General features: G+C 32.5%; 1 protein-coding gene across 2 annotated transcripts in view; it reads right to left on the bottom strand.

The window, feature by feature from the left end:
• Window positions 1–16,958, bottom strand: part of LOC143199140 (uncharacterized) — a 123,552-nt gene that overhangs the window by 9,143 nt on the left and 97,451 nt on the right. For both annotated transcript variants that reach the window (XM_076408923.1, XM_076408924.1), the window contains exon 2: window positions 16,084–16,318. In XM_076408923.1, the coding sequence (XP_076265038.1) occupies window positions 16,084–16,318 (235 nt within the window). The remainder of the gene's footprint in view (window positions 1–16,083; window positions 16,319–16,958) is intronic.

Raw genomic sequence — 16,958 nt, 5'->3', positions numbered from 1 at the left:
TAGTGGTCTTTGGGCACCTTCAAGCCACCCTTTGTGATCTTACAGCTTCAGCTGCGATACGTTTGCCCGAACTCCACTTCACTTCACCAAAGAATGTCTCGAGTAACTGCAGAATGGCTGCCAATCCAACGGCAACCTGTCTTTTTTTATACGTAATTTGATTAATTGACTGCTTTGTATTCATTAAGAGAACCTATAGTTCACATACAGTTCTACATCTAATAATATATTGTTAATTCTACAGGAAATAATATGTTTTCAGGAAAAAAAGATCCATTTGAAGATTGAAATTCGCGCTAAAACGTCAGTTTATAGTTAGTAAATAATGTTCGGCCGAAAACATTAAAATACATTATGTAATGAATTCTAAAACGTATAATATGTACAAAACCAGAATAAACGATCCAGCTATTAAAAAAGCCAGAATTTGTCGAAGCTCGTAATAGATAATATGACGTTTGCATTCTAAGCTTGCTTGCAATATCAATACACTTGTAAACTCTATAGAAACATATCTATATTTTTTGTAAATATCGAAAAAGCATCAAAATCCTTTTTTTAAGCCGATATATTTTCCGGACCAATTACTTTTTATAGTCGCCAGAGTAGTAAATTTATAATATGTTTTTTTAAATAACGATATATTATAAAATCAATCAGGTATAAAAATCAACTTCAGATATAGAATCGCGTATTTTGACTTAATTTTTGCTCAAAAGCTTCAGTGATCTTCCTGTTATACAGCAATGTTTTCTAAGAAGCCTCATCCGATATAGCTATTAATTCTTTCAGAACTTTGAACATAGACAGACGCATAACAGATTGGACTCAAAATCAAAGAATTGCTTTGGTTAGTCGAAAGATAATCCCAACTTGATATAAATTCAAGGAGATTGGTTTATTAATCAATTATAAGGCCTATTGCGACTTATAGGATACAAATATGGGGTTGCACTGAAACATCAAGAACTCTAGTAATCTTCTTCGATTAATTTACAACCAAGATGCAAGATTTCGTCTTAAAACATGATATAAGGTTACTAAATCACAGCAACATAGAAACAGTACGGTTACTAGACAACACGCAAGAAATCAGAAGATCTTAAGTACTCTCTAAGTTCTCAATACATACAACAACTTTGCTCTCATCATCTGAGCACCTTGGAAGCGCTATTTTGCGATATAATTCTTAATAACTTCTTCTCTCAAACACATACCACTTACACCAACAAAGCAATAAGAAAACAGTTAATTCAAAACCACGACATAAATATTAAACAAACTATTTACTAAAACAGCCATAAAGTATTAATTAATGATAATAAATATGTCTCGATATAGTTAATGAATTTGCAGCGACCAAATAAGAAGAAGAAACCACCATAAAAAATGAGAAAATTAAATTATCACCGAGATAATGCCCCTAAGCGTCGGCGCTCTATAAAACCGATTTCTAATGTTACCATCTCATTCTCGTTACTAATACCGATTCGAATTATAATATTTAATAACACGGATGGGAAAATGGCTTTTGTTCCCGAGGACGGTCAAGCTACCAGCATTACCTGGCCAAATGATGTCGTTTAGATAGCAAATCGCCAACGAAGCGGTTTGAATACGTTACGTACGGGCTTATTTGATATTTTGTGATTGTTTTCGAGATCTATTTTGAATCAGATATGGAAATCTAGGCTTGTAAAGTAGATTACACTGCATTTATGGATAATAAATACTATGACGTTTGTAGAGCGCTAATCAAAAAATGGAATCTAAAATAACAATGAAAATAACAAAATAATTAATAGTATTATATATTGGGTATGGCTACTGTGACTCAAAACTCTCAAAATTCATCCTTCACCAGAGATAAATTGTCCACATGCTAGGAAAGCGATGAATCAAGATTGTTTTGATTTTGGATCTATTCAGAATCGGATATATGAAATATATGAGAACAGTGAAAACTACTCATTATTTTAGAAGAAAATCACGATCGCGCACCAGAGCCACATTTTCAGCGTTACGAGACGCCTGTTGTCTTCCAGAACGAGACATGTCTGCTGTCGTACCGTACTGTCGATAATTCGCATGTAAACGATAAATTGTGATTTTGTGAGGCACTGGACGATTAGGATATTTTTGACGCAATTTCTGCTGAGTGACAATAATAGAACGATTATTTTCAATAAATATTGTCACTATTTCTGCTTGTTCTTGTGGCTTATATAAAATTTGGAGTTCCACACAACACAATGGTTAAAGCTAAACTGAGCTAAACATCACATAACCAAGATGGCGCGCCCTCAAAATGATAGCGGTACTTTTGCCCCATCTGTTATGATCACCCCTGCATGATCAGTCACAAGTCAAGAGTTGTAAGAGACACACTATTGTAACTCGAATGGGGAGTTCTTCTGCAACCACTGTACTCTCCAGTTATAGCGCTATTTGATTACCACTTATTTAGATAGTAGACACAGCGTATTCGGGTCGTTAGAGACGCGGTTTCGATATTCTGAAGAAATGCGAAAATTGATTAATGATTGGAATAATGAATACCAAACCAATGTAGTTATTTTCATGTGGTAATTGTTGCCAAAAATATGGTAAGAATTGATTGATTAATAAATGACTTTTTAGGCTGAATATTTACATTTTGATAAATTGTAATGACATTAATTATTTGTTACTACACAAAAACATGAGCAATAAGCTATCATATCTTGAATAAGTAATATAAATCATCCGCCTGGTCTTTTTCTTTTTGCTAGTCAACCCCAGACTTATACGAAATAGACTCACTCAAAGAAAACACTCAAAGCTGAAAAGTTACAGCTTCAAAGGTACGTAAAGGCGCGCTTACCGGCTAATTTAAAACCATTAAATTTTTCAAAATGCTTTGTGCTTTATCAGTCGGAAAATGCAAATTATAATCGCGTACGTTCCCTGGACGGATACCGGGCCCCGATGGCTTCCATGATTTCCCCCGACTTACGTGATGGCGCTACTTTTAGATAAACGAGCAATTATGAAGATTCTCTACACGATTGCTGTCGCTTTCGGCGGTTATTACAGTGACGTGCGTTGGTAACGGTTAACCCATGAGAAAATCAACTTCAACATTCAGCAAAATAAACCAAATTATCACAAAATTATGTGTTATGTAAATAAATAATTATTCAATTTTTTCATAAACGTAATTTATTTAGAATACTTTCAACGATTTTGTCAGTCACAGAAGACAATGAACAGAAGGAATAGAAAATGGAAAATAATTGATAAAAAAAGGATAATAAACGAAGCTCAAAGATTATTGTATTAAAATATATACTGACTGCTACTTGAAATATTACTCCAATATATTGGCAGAAGATAATATCATGTTAGACAAAAAGCATATTAGAACCAAAATTAAACAGGATACTGGTTAATCGAAAGATACTCTCAACTTGATCTAAAATCAAAGAGGTTGATCTATAAGACAATCATAAAGCCAATTTGGACCTATGGGGCCCAACTAGTCATACAACGCTGTCAAAACAAGGTTCTTCGATTGATTACCAATGCCTATCGCTACGTTATCAACGAAAAACTGCACGATGACCTGGAAATCAAATGAATTTGCGATGTTACCCAAGATTTTGCCTTGAAATTCGAAAGAAGATTACTAAATCATACTAACGTGGAAGCAATACAACTGCTGGACAGCGCGCAGGATGTCAGGAGATTGAAGCGAACCAAACCATACGAACTTTTGATATATGTAAGTGTATACCTTTAGTGTAAACTATAGCTATAAGTTATTATAATTTTATGATTGAGGAATATATATTGATGTATTTTATCGCACTCGTCTTGCTTGTGAATTAATCCAAGCACAAATGAAAAGTAATAAAAAATTAATTTATAATTAAGATTGTACTAGGCGTATATAATAAAGATGTTATAAAAAAAGTATATTGGCAGAAGATAGGAAACGCTCTGTTAAACTAAATAGTTCCTTGCATCTGACTATATTCAAGTTTTGATGTTTTTTTTTACTTTTTGTCAGCTTACATTCGTTTTGCTTTTGAATCTTTTCTTTCGATGAATTATTTGCTATTGACTCATATCAAAACTTACAAACGTCTGAGAATATTTCACTAATCAGCATTCTAGATATTAGATGTTGGCTATTAGATTCAGTCCAGCCTATTAATCAGCGAAAGGGGAATTTTCTTTCATGGACATTAAATTTTTAAAAGTTATCATTAAATTTATTTTAAATGTTTGGATGTTTAAACAGACCCTTGTTGGGGAAACTTGCTAAAGATAATAATCTTTTTAGAGGTCCTGATGAGCACAAACTTGTTGAATTGAACAATACTTGAGCTAGGAATGATAAAGATAAAGCGGAAGTTTTCTCTAAAAATTTAAAATCCGTAACAGAAGAAAATAACATAGTTGACTTTCTTAACACTCAATTTCAAATGAATCTGTCACATGAGAAATGTGCTGTTAAAGAAGTAAAACAAACAATACATAAATAAATCAATTCCAAAAAAGCTTCTGCTTTTGACCTAATAACTGAAAGAATCTTAAAAGAGCTGTCAGGAAAGTGCGTCAAATTAATAACATTCATATTTAATACCATGATAAGACTTAATTACTTTCCTAGCACTTGGAAAGGGCACTGTGATCTCTAAACTATTCAAAAAATTATACATCAAAAGAGTCAAAATAATCGCAGAGGAGGGAATTATTATTCCAAACTATCAATTTGGCCTCCGTAATAAACACGGAACAATAGAATAAATACATAGATTAGTCATCCATATTAACAAAAACTGAAATGATAAAAAATATTGCTCCGCTGCATTTCTCGATTTTTCTTAAGCTTTCGACAAGGTGTGGCTCACTGGACTGCTTGTTAAATTGAAACGGCTTTTTCCCTATATGCACTTTCAACTGCTGAAATCGTACCTCACAGACAGACATTCTATTGTCAAACATGGTGATGAATACACCAACCTACACCCAATATATTGGGGTGTTCTTGGGTTCCGCAGGGCAGTGTTCTTGGCCCATTATTATATCTATTTTATACAGTTGACCTATCGACCTCAAGAAACACTACTGTTGCAACATATGCTGACAATACAGCAGTATTATCATCCCTCACACGAGGATCCAATATCAGCCACAAGAAACCTCCAACTTCATCTTAACAAAGTGGAGTTGTGTTTGAAAACGTGGTGTATCAATGCAAATGAGAAAAAATCTACCCATGTGACATTCACCCTTTGTAGAAGAACATGTCCTTCAGTAAAATTGAATAATCATGAACTTCCGGAAGCAGACAACGTTAAATATCTGGGAATGCATTTCGATCGACGTTTGACATGGAAAAGACTTATAAATATATTACAAAACGCAAACAGCTTGGGCTTAAACTAAACAAGGTTTTGGTGTATAAGTTAATACCTAGGCCCATTTGGACCTATGGTTTTGAACGGTGGGTTACTACTAGGAAATCTAACATAACTATCTTCCAGAGGTTCCAGAATAAAGTGTTGCGAGTCATTGTCGATGCCCTATATTACGTGCCCAACAAACTGATTCAGCGCGATATCCCCATAGAACTCATAACAAGTGTGATTCGGAGAGTGCTGAAGTGAAGGAAGTGAAGATTTAGATTATAAGTTATACAGTAGATCACTTATATTATATATATGAAATCATATAATAATACTTATTGCCCACGGGCAGATTGTTGGCGTTCTAGGAGATTAATAAAAAATATCTAAATCTAATTATAATGCCATAAATTAATTTCGTGTTCCTTGTTGTACACATACAAATATTTCCAAAACATTTAAAAAGCTACACATTTTACCTACAAAAATATTTCTTTAAATAAAAGACTAAACATACTACGGCATTACAAGGCCCGTTCTTCTCGGATGGCTTAATAAGTAATGATATTTATTTGATTCTCGGACGTCGACAAGAATAAAAAAAGACGAACCTGGAGAGATTTTCGAATGTTTTTCCTTTGAGCACGTCGACGACGCATCGAACCCGTTCAAATTCCGTATTGATTTAAACTTTTCTCGTTTTCTCGACGGACGCGCAGTATTTTTGGGACAGGCAAGGATTATATTAAGAATAACTATTTTATGTAAATTTCGATCGGTGTTTTTTTTCCTTTCGTGTTGTCTACAATGTCTTAAAATTAGGAATTCATGCGTTTATTCCATGCTGACATGTTGGGAGGTATAACTTGTTTGTTTTTAAGGTTATTTAAGATGATGTCGATTTAAGACAACGATTATTTAATGTTATTTAATTGCTATTTATGTAAATACACTCTGTGTCAAAGCTTTTTTTTAAGTAGTGTTTATTTTTAGTATTCGATTAATTTCGGAAGTTTTCGCGTCATTGTGCGACGTTGCCATTTTATAAGTTATCGAAAAGTAGAATACAATTAGCTGAGTGTCGCTATTTTCGTTTTGGCTTGAACTCGTGAGGTCTCTAGCATCACTGGGTCTCTAGCATCACTGGCTTGTTTATAACTTATATAAAGAATATGATCTAATTATATTTATTATTTTTGGGTTTATTAACAAGCATTCAATAACTGACCAGGTGCACAGAATAACATATTTTCTTCTATATTGAAAAAGTATACTCAGCTTTATTCTTAGATCTAGCACAAGCCTTCGATAAGGTTTCACATGAAGGCCTTATTCATAAACTACAGAAAATGTTACCAAAACAACACACCGAAATATTAAAATCGTACATAACAACTAGAATGTTTAGAGTCAAACAAGAAGAAGCTTACTCTACAATAAAAGAAGCTAAAGCAGGTATACCGCAAGGAAGTGTACTGGGGCCAATGCTTGTGATACACCACAAATGAAGAATATTACGATGGTTACATTTGCTGATGATACTGTGATTATAGCTGTCGGAGACAATAGTGAAGAAGCCTAACGAAAATTACAACAGGCAAGTGACAATAAAAATAATTAGACACAAGCTTGAAAATAAAAATTAACGAAAGTAAATCCGTGCACGTGTAGTTCACCTACATTCAGACGTACAAGCACCTATAACATTAAATAATATTATCATTCCATAGAGCAACAACGCAAAATATCTCGGAATGTAACTAGATGCAAAACTTCGCTGGAAGGAACATATAAATAAGAAAAGAAAAGAGGTGGAATTGAAATATAGGAAGATGTACTGGCTAATTGGAAGAAAATCATAATTATCAGTACATAATTAATTGCTATTATATAAGCAAATACTGAAACCTGTTTGGACATACGGAGTTCAATTATGGGGATGTCTTGCAAAGAGTAACATAAACAAAATACAAATTTTTCAGAACAAAGTCCTGAGAGGTATTGTGGGCGCACCTAAATACTATAGGACTGATTACCTACCTCGATACCTTCAAATACCCATAGTAAGTCAAGAAATCAAGAGAATTGCAAGGGGGTATGAGGAAAGACTTCATTCTCATTAGAATGTTATTGCATATAGTATTGCAGCTTTTGGATACCACCAGAATAGGACATAGACTCAAAAGAATCAAACCATCTGATCTTCTGTAGTGCTGTGTAGTGATGTGCATATAAAAAAAATACAGCAGTGACATGTTCAAACATTATTTCACCAGAGACTGAGATAGGGCCGATGGGTCCTCCTAGTTATATACCCAAATTTATGTTATCATAAAGACAAATTGTAGTTTAGTCGGAAACGACTAGTAACAATGTAATAATTAAATAATTAGTTTTAGTGCTTTGTGTTATTCCCAGTTTATCGTTATTTTGTAGTGTTAAGGAACCTAATGATTTGTATATACCAGTTGTATTATTTTTAATTCATCTATTCTACATATAGACTTAATTAAGTATTAGATTGTTATTTGTTCTTGTAGCATTAATATTTTAGTTTTAAATAGTCATCGGAAAAGAGTTCTGAATATTGTCAAACCACTGAATTGAATGAATGGGGAAATTTCATCCAGGTGAGTATCTATTCTATTATTAAATTAATTTTGCAAACTGGATTCAATTCTAGAGAAAATATATTTAAGACAAAATTAAATCCATAAAAGTAAAAGTTCAGAGAAATATCATTGAATATGTTTTGTACGAGTAAGAAATTTGAACAAGAAATATTGAATTTTGAATGAATAACTATGTTATGTGAACCTATGTTGATAAAAATTGTAGCATATTTATATTTGGTAGTCATCCATTAGGCATTTGTAAATTATGTCAAATATATATAGTAAGGGAGAAAAGCAAGAGAACCTAGTATGATATGTACCAGGGGAAAATTAACCTACAAATAAAGTTAAATAATGGGATATATAATTTGTGATGTAGGTTACCATGTTTCCAAAAAAAATACGACAGCCAAAGAAAAAAGAAAAGATAAAACATATTTTTGTGTGAATGTTAATTTTTATTGTTTATTTGTATAACTTTTAAAATCCTTTTTTTGCATAAAATGTTTGGTTTTTATAAATCTACTATTATTATTTTATTTCTTTTTCATTCTATTTGTTTTTATTTCCTGGATATTTAAATTTGTCCACCTTTTCTACATATCTGTTATCATTTTTTCAATTTCTCACATTGTTTGAGTTTCCAACTTTTGATTTTTGGTCTGTACCGATACACTATTAGTTATTTTAATACTTACTGTTCTTTAGTTATTAGGAGTAAGTCCTCTGCATATATTTATAGTTGCCCCCTCTTTATTTTATTTTATTGCTATTTATCTTTCTTGTTATATATTCTATATATAAGTTGAAAAATGCCAACGAAAGATTAAGTTCTTGTTTAATTTTTTATTTTTAGTAATTTTTTTCGTTCATTATTTTTATGTTATTACACTGGTTTTGTTTTGGTCTAATGTTATCTTGAGTTAATGGAAACCCTAGGAATCGTGGATACTACTAGCTTTTGCTACGTTTTTGCTTTGTTCGTAAACTATGAAAAATGTTACCTAAACAACACACTGAACTGTTAAAATCTTACATTACAGCCAGAATGTTTAGAGTCAAACCAGAGGAAGCCTACTCTACAATAAAATAACGTAAAGCAGGTGTACCACGAGGTAGTGTATTGGGGCCAATTATTTATCTACTATATCTACTATCTGGTATGTTTAACTACAAAAGGAAAATATCGCCCTGGCTACATTTGGTGATGATACTTTTATAATATTTGTTGGAGACAATAGTGAAGAAATAACGAGAAAATTAGAGCAGGCAAGTGAGATTATAAATGACTGAACCCATATATTCTCTATGCCTGTCTCTAGTGAATGCATTTTTTTCAAATTTCTATATTAGAATACCCTCTTAATAAAAACATCGAAAATGAAGTTTTGCAGCTTACCTGATGTTTCCTTGATTACACAAGTTTACAAATTCGGGTGAACTTTTCGACCCGAGCAGATGAGAACAATTCTTAGAGTTATTTGATAAACTTAGTTCTTCTATTCGTGTGTCAAGATTGGTAATACTTTTCAAGTTTGCGCATAGTAGCAGCATTGCTCATAACGGTAGTTAGCTGATGACGTTGCATTAAACATCATTTGGAGGAGAAAAGTGGGACAACATTCGTCGAAGTTGATACAAAGTATTTTTGCTACATTTGTGGGTGTTACATAATCGGTAAATGGGAAAAAATCATGACAAACGCACCAAAAAATGCGAATTTCCAGTTTGTGTGAACTTTGGTTTTTGCTATAGCAGGCACTGACAAATCAATCATGGGTACCGAAATTGTTTTGTGACACGTCCAGAACAAAGCTGTATAAGTTGACACGTAGTAAAAATAGAAACAGGCGAGAAAAATTATGTGGATGACTTTGATTACTTTTGTTCGATGAATGTCGTCTGTATAAAAGCAAAAAATAGCACAGTATAAATATCCTGACGTATAATCAGTGTCGAAGCCAGTTCATGGTATGGATAGTACTTCATTTTCTCCAGGTACAAGTACAAAAAGGCCTAAACAACTTCGTTTTAAAAAACAAAATTACTTGATATTAACTGATGGCTACATGAGCATTGTTCACAACTTTCTCGGTAGTCATAAATCACCGAATTAGAAACACCTAATCGATAATTTGTTGCAAAATTAGTACAAAACTGGGACCCAAATGTCTCTCAAAATATATTTTTTGGATTCACATTCACATTCTGGATTTTTTCGTACAAAACTTTCCCCTTAAACAGTACAAGAGACTCAGTTTAGCGTTATTTCTGATTTATAACTTTTAACTCAATTAATGACCGTTATTGGTCAAAAATAGTAAAATAATTAATTAATTGAATATTTAGAACTAGAACATATTTTTTAAAAACGGGCTTAGATTGATTTAACTTTCTAAACAGCTTTTGGTTCCTCATGTCCAAAACCGTGTATTCTTGTGTTATTGACTTTTTATTTATTGACACTGTACCATACTCATAAATAAGATACGTCATATGCTGTCACTTATGATGGTGGAGACGCGCATACAATAGAACACCCGCACTCTCACCTCTCTCTATGACCTAACAAAATACCTTCGTTAGAGAAAAATAGACACTATTGTAAATATTATCGTACGATATTGAACGCAATATACCGGTTATCTTACACCACAATAAACAAATAACATTGTTAAAAGGCCCCTCCAAAATATTCGACGACTTTTTCTCAACGGCTCAATAAGTAATGATATTTATTAGGGATGGGAACTATCGACTGAAAACGACTATCGATTGTTTAGTAATTCATTTCTTTTTACTATCGAATGTTTCAGTTGCTGTTTTTGGTTCGAATAACTTTACTACTTTTTAGCAGTGACTGTTTCAGTCGCTATTTTCGGTCCGACTGATTTTGTTACTATTTACTATCGACTGTTTCGGTCGTGTACTTTTAGTTACTGTTTTCGGTTCTACTAGTTTCATTCGACTGATTTTTAACGTTCTGGCTCTGTCGTCCTAGCAGCGACCATAACTTATGATTTTTTTGGTAGTTTGCTTGTAAATAATAATATATTGTATATTAATATAGCAGCATTTTGGAATAATATTTTTCTAGATTGTTAATGTAATAGGGTAAAAAAATTAAGATCGTAAATGATAAATAGTAAAACACTTTTGAATGTTTTTATGGCAATACTAGGTAATATTTCGATTACTTTCTCGATTTTTGTTAAAAAATATTTCCGTTCAATAATAAATAAATCATTTACTTTATTTAAAAAAGCTCTAGTAGTCATGGATTTTTTTAATGATTAGGTATATGTCTAATTTTTATTTAGTATTTATGGTTATTGTACATCTTCAGTTTTCAGGTTTTGTTTACGTTTTATTGTATTGTCTATATTTATTATAGTATATTATGTAAAAATAGCAATTAACATATTAAATTACGTTAAAGCATTTGTGGGGTATTATTCTATTCCACAGAAAAATGTAATTCCAATTTACATATTTTCAGAACGTTCAAATATAAAAGTAATTCTACTTCCTTTAAAATGAATTTATTAATTGCATGTTAATATAGTTCAGTAACTATTTTTTTCCTTGTCTTTTTGAAAGTTAATACGTGAAGGAATTGGTAAATATAAGCACATATAAAATTAACTGGTCCAAGCAATTATCTTCGTCCTTTTCTCTCTCACAACTTATACAGAAAAGGGTTCGTACATCTTCGTCTGACATCACGAACTGAAAAAAACAATCGAACTCTGCATTTGACTAAAAATAATAATTGCTATTTACAGTCGCAATTTTTTTGACTATCGACTGTTTTCAGTCGGTAGTTCCCAGCGCTAATATTCATATGATGTTCGGACGCTGACGGGAACCGTGAGCGATTCTCCGAGATGTTTTCTTTCACATCGGCTCCATCGAACAACAAACGCCACTTCTGAATCGTTCGAATTCCACGAGTTAAGTTTCGGGACTTGCGTGAAACGATTATTTTGGGAATAACTCTTTTATGTTAATGTGGATTTCGGTTTTTTTCTTCTTTGGTTTCTTTTCGAGGCGTATTTATATCGGAGACAAATCTAACATGCTGTGAGGTCTTTGTTATTTATTTCTAATGAAATCGTGTAGCTTGTGTCTTTTATCCGGTAATTGTTACGTAACTATGTTTATGGACTAATTATGGCGATGGTAGCTCGAAATGGTTCTCTTTTTTAAATAGTTTTTGATAGCTTAGTAGTTTCAAGGTTATTCAGTTCTTAGCGCTCTGTATAAATATTTTAACGTAGTATGTTAGGTTCTTACATGTACTCTAATATGTTGTAAAGGAATGCATTGAGAAAGGATGTATTGAATGTTTTGTACTTACTAAAATAAATATTAAACAAAATATTTCCTACCATTTTCCAAAACTTTTTCAATTTTTCTGCCAATATGGCATTACTACTTCAAAAGAACGATATTGGTTTGTTTGCGATTCAGCCATTGATCGATTGTCGCACTTTATATGCAGCTTGAAACCATGTACCAGCTAAGTCATGCTGCACCGATCTGAACAAATTACCACTTGTTAGAAAACACTCTGTCTGGTAAGTACCAGCTGTACCGGAAGGTCATTACCGATTTTTTCTAATAGACGTCGCTAGGCTTAAGTATACAATGTCATGATTTGACACATATGCCATTTTATTGTACTGTATATATATATATATATATATATATATATATATATATATATATATATATATATATATATATATATATATATATATAGATTATACCTTTTTCAAAATGTTAAGTTTCGTCACTAAAAATGTGCATTTGTGGTACGCTTAACTTTTCTTATTTATTCAAAAGAAAAAAGCCGCTGAAAGTTATCGTTTACTGGTAGGACATTACCAGTAAACACAGGACATTATGGTTTGCAAAATTCCAAAATAGTGATTTCGGTGTGTAAGATAAAGAATGTTTTGGTAGGCCGATGCGAAAATGTTGTTGTTGTTGTTGGATGAAAACCCAACCCAAATTCAAAAGCCAGTGGCAAAAGCGTTAAATGTGGCGCAAGAAACGATTAACAACCAATTGTGGGCAATGGAGAAAATCCAAAAGATGGGAAAATGGATACAGCATCAATTGAATGACAAGGCAAATGAAAAATGGAAGTAATTTCTACATCGAATAGTGATAAAAAGTGGGTTTATTTTGAAAACCCTAAGTGTAAAAAAATCCTGGTTATCACCTGACTAATACGGCCGATCGACTCCAATACCAAATCGTTTTGTTCTCTGTGTTTGGTAGGGCCAGAGTGGCGTGGCGCATTACGAACTACAGAAACTTGGTTAAACAGTTAATAGAGATCGGTACCGACAACAAATGATCAATTTGACTTTTTGTAAAACAACGATATGCAATTGTTCTAAAGGATTCAAATATGCCAATGAAAATATATAAATAATTTTTGATATATGAACGACCGACCGGATGAGTGGTTGAAATAATCAGTTTCTATTCGGCTGTTATTTTACGCGTTGACGCAATTTATTCTACCCTCTTGGCTTGTTTAATTTGTTCGCTGTTATTCTTATAATTTAAGATCAATGAACTGATGGCTATATAGTAACTGTAACAATGAATCTTCGAGTTCTAACGTTCTTCTAAAACATTGCTTTTATCAAATACTAGCTAACAATCTTTAATGACAACGTAGGAATGCATCTTTATAAAATAGAGACTGAACAAGAAAAACAAGAAGATGAATAGTTTATTTTATTTAATATGAGTTACATATTAAAAATGAGGTTAGGTTAAAAAATAAACTTTCAATTTGAAATTTGCTTTTGATTGATTATAATATGTAATATGTAGGCAATTTCTTTCCTCCATTTCGAATCATTAATCATAGAAAAAAAACTAATATATATATATATATATATATATATATATATATATATATATATGTATATATATATATATATATGAGGCTAGGCCGACAGAGCCAGAACGTTAAAAATCAGTCGAATGAAACTAGTAGAACCAAAAATAGTAACTAAAAGTACACGACTGAAACATGTCCATAGTCGATTTCAGTAGATAGTTCTCAACACTGAATGCAACGTTACAGCACTGACCACCGCGGCTGTATGCAAAGGTTTCTTTTTTAGGAGTACCTGAATGGTTAACGAGTAATATGGGTTTCTTCTTTTTCTTCTTATTCTTCTTTGAATAAATCAGTTTTTAAAATAAATTAATAGAAATTTTTGTGTAAAATATAGGAAAGACTCTTTCCTATATTTTAATTTATATATATATATATATATATATATATATATATATATATATATGTATATATAATAAACAAATTGTACGTGACGATACGATCTATCGTTAATAACGTCAAATCGAGAATGATTGACACCACCAGCTAATGAATAGTGGTAATTAAGCTAATCGGCTGTGATGGCCCCAAAGCCCAAAGAGAAAAAGGAGTATACATTTTGTGCTTCGTACTGGTTGGGTCGTAAATAATGATGGTGCAAATGCCCGTCCGATTAAAAATACATCGTCGAGCCCGCTTCGACGTAGTTTTTTTCCTACCTCGTACGAATATTAAAGCAATTTCGGCGAATTGATTAGTCACTGAGCTCAGGCACCGTAATTATCATTTAGATTGCCGCTTGCTTGCTAATAAAGTCATTTGGATTTGTGCAGCGTGCGATCTTCTTATTTTGGTTCGGGATATTCACTTAATTTGGAGTTTTTCTTCGCCGATTCTTATATACGGTGAACTTTTTTTCTGTCTTTTGTAAGATCGGATCAGAACTCTGTCATTAATATAATCCTGAAATGTTATTGACGGTTGACGGTAAATTTTGATCCTATTTCTTGATCATATTTATTGATGTTGAGATATTTCTAGTTGAAGCACCTTAATTTATTGTGGTAGGACTTCACTTAAGTGAGACAGCTAAATATTTTGGAATCCATCTTGACGCTAGATTAAATTGGAAACATCACGTTAGACAAAAAGCAAAACACATTAGAACCAAAATATAACAACTATACTGGTTAGTCGGAAGATACTCTCAACTTGATCTAAAATCAAAGAGGTTGATTTGTAAGACAATCATAAAGCCAATTTGGACCTATGGAGCGCAAGTATAGGCTTGCATTAAAAATTCAAATCAACTAGTCATGCAATGCTGTCAAAACAAGGTTCTTCGATTGATTACCAATGCCTATCGCTACGTAACCAACGAAGAACTGCACGATGACCTGGAAATCAAATGAATTTGCGAAGTTATCCAAGATTTTGCCTTGAAACATCAAAGAAGATTACTAAATCATACTAATGTGGAAGCAACACAACTGATGGACAGCGCGCAGGATGTCAGGCGAACCAAACCATACGAATTTATATAAAGTGTATACCTTTACTGCAAACTATAGCTATAAGTTATTATAATTTTATAATTGAGGAATACATATTGATGTATTTGTCGCACTCATTTAGCTTGTGAATTAATCCAAGTACAAATGAAATGTAATAATAAATTAATTTATAATTAAGATTGTAATAAGTGTATCTAATAAAGATGTTATAGAAAAAACGTAAGTGAAAGAAGTTGTCATAATTGTTTTTAAAACTTTAAAAATTATAAGGTTGATGGATCTGTAAAAATCAACTCGAAAATCGCTGCATAGGAAATACAGCTCCATGAATTTATTAGTTTTTGGAGCAATAACTTGTCTAACATTGTGTAACATGTCTTGTCTCATCAGCACTTCATATTATATGAAGATCATGATAATTTGGTTGATTTGTGGATAGTTTAAAGCGATGAAATATTCTTGCAACTTAGTTCCATTTAAACAACAATAAGCATCTTAATAAATCTAGTCTATAAGTAGTCTAATATAATTTTAATTTAGAAAATATATGCCATGTATTAATCCCACACTTGCTAGTGTAAGTTGCAAGTACAATAGAATAATATTAGTAAAGTAGTACGTAAGAAGAATCTAAGATATAATAAAAAAACGAGCTAGTGATATGTGTAGATATGTATCTGTCATGTACTCACCCCTGCCATCGTATGTTACAGCGTTACTACCACCTTGCCAAGCCCACGAACAGAGATCGCAGGTGGTAACACCGTCTGGTGTGACGTCTTCTAAAAAAACGGGTCGAGGTGGTGGTGGGACGAAACTGAAGAATCCGCCCTCCGATTCAAAAAACATCTGCGGCGACGGAAAATCTTCGTCCGATGTCCAGAGTTCCAAGTCTTCGCTGTGGTTCGAGTCAGTCGGAAGACCAGACTGCAAAAATCGATTGAATCATTAATAACAGTTTTGTCAGTCCTATATATCACTAAAAACCAAAAAGACTCATACATTTTTCTAACATAAATTCATTTCTTATCAAAATTACTGAAATGTGTCAATATCATTGAAAAAGCCTGCGAAAGAATGGATTATTTATAAGAATCGTTCATTTTGAACATCAAAATAAACCTACGGTTGTACTGTAGAAAATTAATAGTCATATTTATGACGAAAAAATGACAATACTGTATGTTTTTCATTTCTCTACAACTTTTACAGGAGAAATTATCCAAAAATCTTACAAAATTAAGGGGGTATTCTAGTCTAGAAATTTGAAAAAAACGATTTTTTTACGCTTAACTTAAGAATATTTTTTAAAATCTAAATAATTTTATTATTTGTTTTATACTCTAAAGTCTTCTTTTTCCCAACGAAGATTTATCTGGACTGGACCTACTGTTTAACATGGACTTCGAACCACCGCCCTGGGCATTAAGCCTACCGATTGGCGAGTGACCAGTTTAGAAATCATCCCAGAAGACATCCGGTTTTACCCAGGTTGTTTACTGGTGTGACTGGGATGAATTTCCTTGTCGGATTTTGCACTCTTGCGTAGGACAATCGCAGACAAACA

The sequence above is a fragment of the Rhynchophorus ferrugineus genome, unplaced genomic scaffold, assembly GCF_030347505.1.
Source record: "Rhynchophorus ferrugineus isolate W39M unplaced genomic scaffold, kcgeb_rfMv2 rfM6, whole genome shotgun sequence".
Taxonomy (NCBI): domain Eukaryota; kingdom Metazoa; phylum Arthropoda; class Insecta; order Coleoptera; family Curculionidae; genus Rhynchophorus; species Rhynchophorus ferrugineus.
Note: the sequence above shows the minus strand (reverse complement) of the source record. Positions and strands in the feature narration are given on the sequence as shown.